The sequence below is a fragment of the Lolium rigidum genome, chromosome 6 (assembly GCF_022539505.1).
Source record: "Lolium rigidum isolate FL_2022 chromosome 6, APGP_CSIRO_Lrig_0.1, whole genome shotgun sequence".
NCBI classification, from domain to species: domain Eukaryota; kingdom Viridiplantae; phylum Streptophyta; class Magnoliopsida; order Poales; family Poaceae; genus Lolium; species Lolium rigidum.
In genome coordinates this window covers 224,363,300-224,374,418 of record NC_061513.1, presented here as the reverse complement: position 1 = coordinate 224,374,418, position 11,119 = coordinate 224,363,300, and the positions used below count along the sequence as shown (strand labels likewise).

At 39.8% G+C, this 11,119-nt stretch overlaps 1 protein-coding gene across 1 annotated transcript; it reads right to left on the bottom strand.

Moving 5' to 3' along the window:
- Positions 1 to 805: 805 nt before the first annotated feature.
- On the bottom strand, positions 806 to 1,647 carry LOC124666156 (flowering-promoting factor 1-like protein 1). Its single transcript, XM_047203507.1, has one exon. The coding sequence runs from the start codon at positions 1,514 to 1,516 to the stop codon at positions 1,196 to 1,198; it is 321 nt and encodes a 106-aa protein (XP_047059463.1). The 5' UTR covers positions 1,517 to 1,647; the 3' UTR covers positions 806 to 1,195.
- Positions 1,648 to 11,119: the final 9,472 nt, after the last annotated feature.

Below are 11,119 nucleotides of genomic sequence, written 5' to 3'. Positions count from 1 at the left end.
ATTTCAGGGAAAATAACTGAACAACATAGTCAACATTTCTGGGGAGCCGAGAATATGAATTATCATTATCGAGGACATAATAGTAGGGACAAATATTGCAAGGACAATTCTCCTTTGGCAACCATGAAAAAAAATCTAAAATCGATCCGACGAAGGAAGATCTGAAGGACTACACTTAGTAAAATTTAACCCTCCAACATCACCATTAATGTCGGGAATAAGATCTCATCATCGAACGAAGCGTCGAAAGATCTCTTATTATAGAGATGCCATCTTCATTGATGTTCAGACCAATAAGAAGATGACTACCAAAAATCTAAACTAATATATTAAAAATTCTGTATTTATTAAAAACTTCATTCATAGATCGGGTTCCCACCCCTCCCGACACCGGCAAGGCCAATCGGAGGAGGGGGGACCGATTTAAGGAGAAGGCAGTGGCTTGTTTTCCTAGAGGGGGCGGTGGCTATATCTGCATACATATGCTCATCTAATAGATCTCGATATTATGTTTGTTGCAGAGTCCATTACATCCTCAAAAATAAACTCCTGATTACTTTTGCCACAACAGAACAATCACAAGGAATAGGCAATACATGACTTTGCGATCTTCCTTTGAAGGAAGCAAAACATATATCATGCATCTTCGTTGCAGGATACGAAGGGCCTAAACTGCTGAGAATTCACCGACTCACCGTGTATGCATGCACGAGTTGAAGAGAATTTATAGTTCATGCTCTGCAAACCTTTTGATTACTTAGGCATGGATGATTTTGAGGACACGGTCGCATGCATCATGCATATGTTGAGAAACATGCAAATGAATGTACATATATAGTCATCACACGAACACTAGTTTACATCAGAGAGCGTAGATCTTACACAGTCCCAAGCACACTACATATTTTACTTACACACCACACTGAAAACCTAGGCATATATATCTGCAGCCACACACTACAAGTCGTCATCAATTACTTACTACTCACACACACACACACACAGGTGTCTGCACTCTCTCAGTCGACTACTACTACAACACTTGCCAACCAAATTAAGCACAATCAATCAAGTAAATAACACCCTGGTGACCAACAATAACCCTGCATGCCCAAATGAAGTCAAACGAATAAGAGCTAGCTGATCATCTCGCGAGACCGATCGATCGTCTCACGCATGGGAAGAGGATCGATGTTTAGGCGTCGACGACGCGGAAGGACTCCCTGTTCTTGATGACGACGTCGTACATGTGGACGGAGGAGAAGTGGTTGAAGTCCCTGGGGAGGGAGATGAGGTCGAGGCACCCCCGCTTGTGGAACTGGTACAGCGCCGGGTCCTCGTAGTAGCGCTCCCACCCCAGCGCCGTCAGCTTCGCCTCCAGCGTCGAGTACGACGACACCATCTGCCCGCTCGGCGTGTGCATCAGCGCCTTCCGCCGCACCGTCGACGTGCGCTCGCTCCCGGGGTTCTCCACCAGACGAACTACCCCGTTCTTGAACACCCAAACCCCTGACATGATCCAAATCGATCAACCAGCTCCTCCTTTGCTCTCTAGAGAGAAAAAGGATGGCTACCTGTCTAGCAAGGAGATCGATTTGGAGAGAGGCCTGGATGGTATAGATGATCCTAGCTAGCTTGGTGGCAGTGAGATGGATGGATTGAGCAAGAGAGAGCAAGATCACGGGGGTATATATAGAGGTGGATATGGATGAAAGCTTTTGGTACACACCAGATGGTGTGGGGTAGAGGGGACATGTATATGGGGAACAGCAACAAGACATAGATTTGTTATGTGCGGTCTATGTTTGGATGATATTATACACTCATATAACAATAAATCGATATACGCGTGCATGCATGAGAGAAGAGAAGGTCCTGCGTGGGGTACCGCACGCCGCGGTTAGGTTAGGTCAGGAAGATGCTGTAGCTAGCTGCAAGCACAAACATGGAATTCTATGTGGATTAAACTTAAGTGTGCGCCGGAGAATATGTGTGCGTAGCTAGCTACGAGTATTATGTTCTTGATAAGCTACCTGGAATATATTTGCTAGAAGAAAGAAAGACCACAAAGAAAGAAAGGGACAAAAAGATGCATGCATGCATGCATATGCATATATGCACGGCTAAACAAATTTTAGATAGCTAACTATGCTATACGAATATACAGTGTACATTTGTGATCGATCAGCATTAGGTCATGAAATTTTGCCGCGTGTCAAGGAGTTGTCCCGGCACGTCAAAAATATGCATTAGCTGATGGCGTCAGTTAATCGCCAATTTTGGGAGATAATGTAGATATATTCCTGGATAATCTATGGCTTGAGCATTTCCATATGGAAAACTGAAAAGAAAGAATATGATGTTATGGGAGGAATCCTAACCACCTTTTCCCTGAAAGGAAAACAAAAGGAGCTAGCCTAATTCTCAGGGGAATAGGATTCAGTCCCCATAGTTTTCTACTTTACTTAAACAATAAGAACATGAGCTATCCGTGCTCCTCTTTTGCAGCCATTTTTTCCCATGAAAGGGAATTTCTGGCCGGTCGATCAAGCCAAATTCGCCTTTGTCGAGAACAAAATCGATACCTTCTCTCATTGTCAAGTATATATTTGGTGTACGGTAGGATAGAATTTACCTTTTGATTTGTTACCCTTTTCCCTAATAGTAACTGACAAGCTCTCAAGCATCTGATGCATGTATGAAAAGAAAATTGTTTGGATCATCTTAAATTCCTAGCTACATAGTGCTTACGTGATTGTGCACAGACTTGACCGTGTGGTCGCCATAGATATAGAGTAAATATCACAAAACCACAACCAGTAAGACTAAGGTTTCACAAAACACAAAATAAAATTTTATCTGAACACAACAATTTGTGGTTAATTATTCCAGATATTACATGTAACACCTTTTCGACAACTTAGGCCCACAACTAAGGTGCCAAGTGGCAGAGTCACTAGAATTACAATAGTTGTTCCAGTTAATTTACTTGTATTTAACTTTTACTACCTTCGTTTTGATGAATAAAGCGCATGCTTATTTCAAGATGAACTTTGACCAAAAAATTGAGCAAAAAAATCTTGATTATATTGTATGTACTTAGTATCATTGGATTCATATTAGAAATACTTTTTATGATGTTAACTTTATACCAACAATCTTTATATATTTGGATCAATTCTTTGATTAAAGAAGAAACACGCAAAACGAGAACGTCTTATTCATTGGAATGGAGGGAGTAGGGTTTTCTAAAGATTTTTTTTAGAAATGGAATGTTAGGCTGAATAAATATGAAAAGTTTCAAATGGTATGGTTCAAACCTGTTCGTGGTCCGATCCAGGAAAAAAACGAAGATAAAAATGCCTCTACACTTTGGCACATTACAGGTGGGTCCAGGTTGTCGGAATCGTGCCCTAATGTGAGATTTGATTCTCTGAAACAATTTACCCTAGAAGTAGTGGTTTTCTAATGAAACATATCACTGGTTATGTGTGACACGGTAGCCATAGTGGTTGTGGTTTTGTGATATTTGCTCTTATATATATCGGTGTGTTTGTGGGAAAAAAACGCTTCAACGTTAAAAAGTATCACTCTTTCCTATATTATAGGACGTTTTGGCAAACTAAAGTAGTTCCAAAACTTTTTACATTACGGAACGGATACCTTTCTGCATATATTAGTATGTGCAAAGTTGATATAGTACTTGTGAAGATGTGTCACTAATTAGTATACTACACGTGTATTTATACGATTGTTCCCGCGATAAACCAGAACCCATGAAGATATCGATCATTGGGAAAAATTAATGAGGTGAATCGATCGTCTAGGAGTATGAATGGAGCTTTCCGTCACTGAGCTGGCTCCCCGTGTATATAGTGTATCACAAGTTACAGCCGACGATCGAGACGGAGAAATTATAGACGGGAATCGTATTCGATCGAAAAGCGTGCGTGCACATGCATGCCGCGTGCAATGTGTACACACACATTCATATTCACGCTGCATGTAATTAATTACGTACCTCCCGTGCCTAACTATTTTTGACGAACTGTACACGTGCCCATCGGCCATCTATCAATATGCAAACACATATTCCTGCATGAGCTTGCTGACTGGCCGGTCGAATCGTGCATCTTTTACATGATCGATTCCCGCCCTTTTCGTTTGAGAATATATATGATAGCTCGTGCCTTGCAGCTAGCTAGTAGTAGTATGTGATCTCACGTCAAGAGAAAGGTACGTGATCTACTAGGATATAGACAGACATGCGCAAATTACTGTTCTCCAAGTTCGTTCACGTTTCGTTTCACACTGCGTCTAGATATATGATTTTCGTTGATAGCTATGGAGTATGTGCTTAAATCCCCTGCAGTGCAGTTTGCTCTTTTCTTAATTATTACTGGGTAGGTCTTATGGTGATGACGATCCAGGGAGAATCAAAGTTGGCGCACAAAAGTTGATCAACAAAGTTGTGGAGATGGCGAGGTGCTCCACATGACTGCAACTCAGCGATGATGTTGATGATTGAAGGCCCCTAATCTCTGAGTTCAATGTTTCATACTGCATTTGGCGGTCTGTAATATTTTGAACTTTTGAAGTTTAAGTGTCACTAGGTTTTTTCCCCATACGGGATGCTCGATACCGAGCATTCATCAGCGGGTTTTCTATTGATGCGAGGGAAACCTCTTTCCCGTCCACTTTTCTAGGTGAGTGTTTGGCGTAAAAAAGTACTCCCCCTTGTCCTCTATGCCAATTACCACCTAGTTCCAACTAGGCTTGTTTTGTATGTATACATTCCTCTGAGACACAATTTTGGATGTAAATGGTACAGATTATTTCTACACCAAATTCGCATCAACATCCAATTTTGAGGATATGGTATGTAATTTTAGGAATTTGAAAGATGCGGTTGTGGACGATATGGATAATGCTCAAGGGGATATCCCCTGGATATAGTAGCAGATATGGTATTGATAACTTCTAACGGATATGGTGACGAAAATATTCCCTGGAGGCAATAATAAAGTTGTATTATTTTATATTTCCTATTTCATACTTAATTTTATGGTTCTATGCTATAAATGTATTAGTTCCATATATTCGAGATATCAGAGGAAAGCCCTAATACATGTATGGAATTATAAACACCAAATAAGATATCCCTAGTTATGCCTCTATGACTAGCAACTTAATTATATTGGTAGTCTCGGTTTCCGACTATTAAGGATTGCAATGGGTAGGGTATGGTTAGGGTTAAGCAATACCGTACCCATACCCGTATTGTCAGTGGGTACAAACTTCTACCCATACCCATATCCACAGGTATAAAACTTTACCCATACCTATACCTGACGAATACCCGTACACATTGGATACCCAATGGGTAGGTTAAATTGTACACAAGTTATTCACAATTTTACATTTATTGATGTCAAATTTGGCAAGTAAAACTAAATTATCTCAACTCAATAACATGTAGCTGAGTACATAACAATTATCAAAATGTTGAAATCATAATCTTATATTATAACTCATAAGTCAACAAAAGTAGAGGTGTCACATGAAAAATTGATAATAAACGGATAGGGTATGAGTATACCTGCGGGTACAAGGCTACCGTGCCCTACCTGTAACTTAATGGGTAGGGTACATGTATTAACCATGGGTATAAAAGTGTGCTCATACCCTGCCCATGTGGGTACGGTACCCTCGGGTACCCATACCTATGGGTAAATTGTCATCCTTACTGCTATAGGGAAAAAAGTAAATGATGTTATTATCATATGAGATCAACATTGTTAGTGGAACAATGATGATGGATAGACCCCCAAATGATATACCGTGAAACACATCATCAATATAGTTATCGGTAATTTCCCAGAGACTAAGTATTACTATTACTACAGATCTTTATACCATGATGCTATTATGAACTAGGATATAATATGGATGTCACGAGATCTACGAACATGACTTCTTAACCGAGTGACAATAAAGTTGGTCTTCGTGCATACCCTATAATATGTCGTAGTGTCATTTTATGTGTCATCGTGGGAATTGCTACTCCAACGATGGATAGAGAGCACCCACTCATGCATCATGATGTTCGTCATCGTCTGCCTAGACATGTGACTAAGTTGTTGAAGGAGATATGCCCTAGAGGCAATAATAAAGTGGTTATTATTTATATCTTTGTGTTTATGATAAATGTTTATATATCATGCTATAATTGTATTAACCGAAACATTAGTACATGTGTGATATGTAGACAACAAGAAGTCCCTAGTATGCCTCTTAAACTAGCTTGTTGATTAATGGATGATTAGTTTCATAATCATGAACATTGGATGTTATTAATAACAAGGTTATATCATTATATGAATGATGTAATGGACACACCCAATTAAGCGTAGCATAAGATCTCGTCATTAAGTTATTTGCTATAAGCTTTCGATACATGGTTACCTAGTCCTTATGACTGATACGTCTCCGACGTATCGATAATTTCTTATGTTCTATGCCATATTATTGATGATACCTACATGTTTTATGCACACTTTATGTCATATTCGTGCATTTTCTGGAACTAACCTATTAACAAGATGCCGAAGTGCCAGTTCTTGTTTTACTGCTGTTTTTGGTTTCAGAAATCCTAGTAACGAAATATTCTCGGAATTGGACGAAATCAAAGCCCAGGGGCCTATTTTCTCACGAAGCTTCCAGAAGTCCGAAGGAGAGACGAAGAGGGGCCACGGAGGGGCCACACCATAGGGCGGCGCGGCCCCCCTTGGCCGCGCGGCCCTGTGGTGTGGGGCCCCCGTGCCGCCTCTTGACCTGCCCTTCCGCCTATAAAAAGTCTCCGTGACGAAACCCCCAGTACCGAGAGCCACGATACGGAAAACCTTCCAGAGACGCCGCCGCCGCCGATCCCATCTCGGGGGATCCAGGAGATCGCCTCCGGCACCCTGCCGGAGAGGGGAATCATCTCCCGGAGGACTCTACACCGCCATGGTCGCCTCCGGAGTGATGAGTGAGTAGTTCACCTCTGGACTATGGGTCCATAGCAGTAGCTAGATGGTTGTCTTCTCCTCATTGTGCTTCATTGTTGGATCTTGTGAGCTGCCTAACATGATCAAGATCATCTATCCGTAATTCTATATGTTGTGTTTGTCGGGATCCGATGGATAGAGAATACTATGTCATGTTAATTATCAAGTTATTATACATGTGTTGTTTATGATCTTGCATGCTCTCCGTTTCTAGTAGAGGCTCTGGCCAAGTTTTTACTTTTAACTCCAACAGGGAGTATTTATGCTCGATAGTGGGTTCATGTCTCCGTGAATCTGGGGGAGTGACAGCAACCCCTAAGGTTATGGATGTGCTTGTTGCCACTAGGGATAAAACATTGATGCTATGTTCGAGGATGTAGTTATTGATTACATTACGCACCATACTTAATGCAATTGTCCGTTGCTCTGCAACTTAATACTGGAGGGGTTCGGACGATAACTCTGAAGGTGGACTTTTTAGGCATAGATGCGGTTGGATGGCGGTCTATGTACTTTGTCGTAATGCCCAATTAAATCTCACTATACTTATCATGTCATGTATGTGCATTGTTATGCCCTCTCTATTTGTCAATTGCCCGACTGTAATTTGTTCACCCAACATGCTTTTATCTTATGGGAGAGACACCTCTAGTGAACTGTGGACCCCGGTCCATTCTTTAATACTTGAAATACAAATCTGCTGCAATACTTGTTTTACTGTTTTCTCTGCAAACAATCATCTTTCACACAATACGGTTAATCCTTTGTTACAGCAAGCCGGTGAGATTGACAACCTCACTGTTTCGTTGGGGCAAAGTACTTTGGTTGTGTTGTGCAGGTTCCACGTTGGCGCCGGAATCTCTGGTGTTGCGCCGCACTACATCCCGCCGCCATCAACCTTCAACGTGCTTCTTGACTCCTACTGGTCCGATTAAACCTTGGTTTCTTACCGAGGGAAACTTGCCGCTGTGCGCATCACACCTTCCTCTTGGGGTTCCCAACGGACGCGTGTCGAACGAAAAGACAATACGTCAACCACGCGCATCAAGCAAATTTCCGGCGCCGTTGCCGGGGAGATCAAGACACGCTGCAAGGGGAGTCTCCACTTCTCAATCTCTTTACTTTGTTTTTGTCTTGCTTTATTTTATTTACTACTTTGTTTGCTGCACTTATATCAAAACACAAAAAAATTAGTTGCTAGCTTTACTTTATTTGCTATCTTGTTTGCTATATCAAAAACACAAAAAAATTAGTTTACTTGCATTTACTTTATCTAGTTTGCTTTATTTACTACTGCTAAAATGGCCAACCCTGAAAATACTAAGTTGTGTGACTTCACTAGCACAAATAATAATGATTTCCTATGCACACCTATTGCTCCACCTGCTACTACAGCGGAATTCTTTGAAATTAAACCTGCTTTACTTAATCTTGTTATGCGAGAGCAATTTTCCGGTGTTAGTTCCGATGATGCTGCTGCCCATCTCAATAATTTTGTTGAACTATGTGAAATGCAAAAATATAAAGATGTAGATGGTGACATTATAAAATTAAAATTGTTTCCTTTCTCATTAAGAGGAAGAGCTAAAGATTGGTTGCTATCTCTCGCCTAAGAATAGTATTGATTCATGGACTAAATGCAAGGATGCTTTTATTGGTAGATATTATCCCCCTGCTAAAATTATATCTTTGAGGAGTAGCATAATGAATTTTAAACAATTAGATAATGAACATGTTGCTCAAGCTTGGGAAAGAATGAAATCTCTGGTTAAAAATTGCCCAACCCATGGACTGACTACTTGGATGATCATCCAAACCTTCTATGCAGGACTAAATTTTTCTTCGCGGAATTTATTGGATTCAGCTGCTGGAGGTACCTTTATGTCCATCACTCTTGGTGAAGCAACAAAGCTTCTTGATAATATGATGGTTAATTACTCTGAATGGCACACGGAAAGAGCTCCACAAGGTAAGAAGGTAAATTCTGTTGAAGAATCCTCTTCCTTGAATGATAAGATTGATGCTATTATGTCTATGCTTGTTAATGGTAGGACTAATGTTGATCCTAATAATGTTCTGCTAGCTTCATTGGTCGCTCAAAATTCTAGACCACATCCTGCTAATGGTAATTCTTATGGTAGATATGTTTCACCTAATGAGGAAAAGATACTAGAAATTGAAAGGTCCACCAAGAGCTTTATGCAATCACAATATGAGCAAAATAAATTGTTTACTAAAACTATGAATGAGCAATCTACCTTGTTGAAGAAAATAGGAAATCAACTTGAAAATCTGAATATGGAGATTTCCGGGTTGCAAACTAAACTTGCAAATGCTGAAGACCGAATCTCATACATGACTGCGTCACAATCTTCTTTAATTAATAAAATGGCTGCTAAACCTGATGATATTGAAAATAAAATTGTTACTACAGCAAATGCCATCCAAGTTAGAATTAATGAGAATATAAGATTAATGGCTGAACTGCGTGCTAGGTGGGATAGAGAAGAAAATGAAAAACTAGCTAAAAAAGAAAATGTAGCTAAAGTTTGGACTATTACCACCACTAGCAATGCTAATGATTCATATGTTGCTGCACCTCCTATTATCAATGGTAAAATAATTGGTGTTAGCAATGCTTCTACTCCTAGTGCAAAGCGCGCAAAATTACCTGAAACTGCTAAAGCTGCTGAAACTGCTTGTGATAAAACTGCTGAAATTTTTTCCAACCTTGGGGATGATAATCCCATTGCTTTAGATTGTAATGATTTAGATTTTGATGATTGCCATATCTCTGAAGTTATAAAGTTCTTGCAAAAACTTGCTAAGAGTCCCAATGCTAGCGCTATAAATTTGGCTTTCACAAAACATATTACAAATGCTCTCATAAAAGCTAGAGAAGAGAAACTAAAACTTGAAACTTCTATTCCTAGAAAGCTAGAGGATGGTTGGGAGCCCATCATTAAAATGAGAATCAAAGATTTTGATTGTAATGCTTTATGTGATCTTGGTGCAAGTATTTCTGTTATGCCTAAAAAAGTCTATGATATGCTTGACTTGCCACCATTGAAGAATTGTTATTTGGATGTTAATCTCGCTGATAATGCTAAAAAGAAACCTTTGGGGAAAGTTGATAATGTTCATATTATGGTTAACAATAACCTTGTCCCCGTTGATTTTTTTGTCTTGGATATTGAATGCAATGCATCTTGCCCCATTATATTGGGAAGACCTTTTCTTCGAACCGTTGGTGCTACTATTGATATGAAGGAAGGTAATATTAAATATCAATTTCCTCTCAAGAAAGGTATGGAACACTTCCCTAGAAAGAGAATGAAGGTACCTTATGATTCTATTATTAGAACAAATTATGATGTTGATGCTTCATCTCTCGATGTTACTTGAGTTACACTTTACGCGCCTAGCTGAAAGGCGTTAAAGAAAAGCGCTTATGGGAGACAACCCATGTTTTTACTACAGTATTTTTGTTTTATATTTGTGTCTTGGAAGTTGTTTACTACTGTAGCAACCTCTCCTTATCTTAGTTTTATGTTTTGTTGTGCCAAGTAAAGTCTTTGATAGAAAAGTAAGTACTAGATTTGGATTACTGCGCAGTTCCAGATTTCTTTTCTGTCACGAATCTGGGTCTATCTCCCTGTAGGTAGCTCAGAAAATTACGCCAATTTACGAGCATGATCCTCAGATATGTACGCAACTTTCATTAAATTTGAGCATTTTCGTTTGAGCAAGTCTGGTAGCCTAATAAAATCCATCTTTAAGGACTGTTCTGTTTTGACAGATTCTGTCTTTTATTTCGCATTGCCTCTTTTGCTAAGTTGGATGAATTTCTTTGATCCATTAATGTCCAGTAGCTTTATGCAATGTCCAGAAGTGTTAAGAATGATTGTGTCACCTCTGAACATGTGAATTTTTATTATGCACTAACCCTCTAATGAGTTGTTTCGAGTTTGGTGTGGAGGAAGTTTTCAAGGATCAAGAGAGGAGTATGATGCAATATGATCAAGGAGAGTGAAAGCTCTAAGCTTGGGGATGCCCCGGTGGTTCACCCC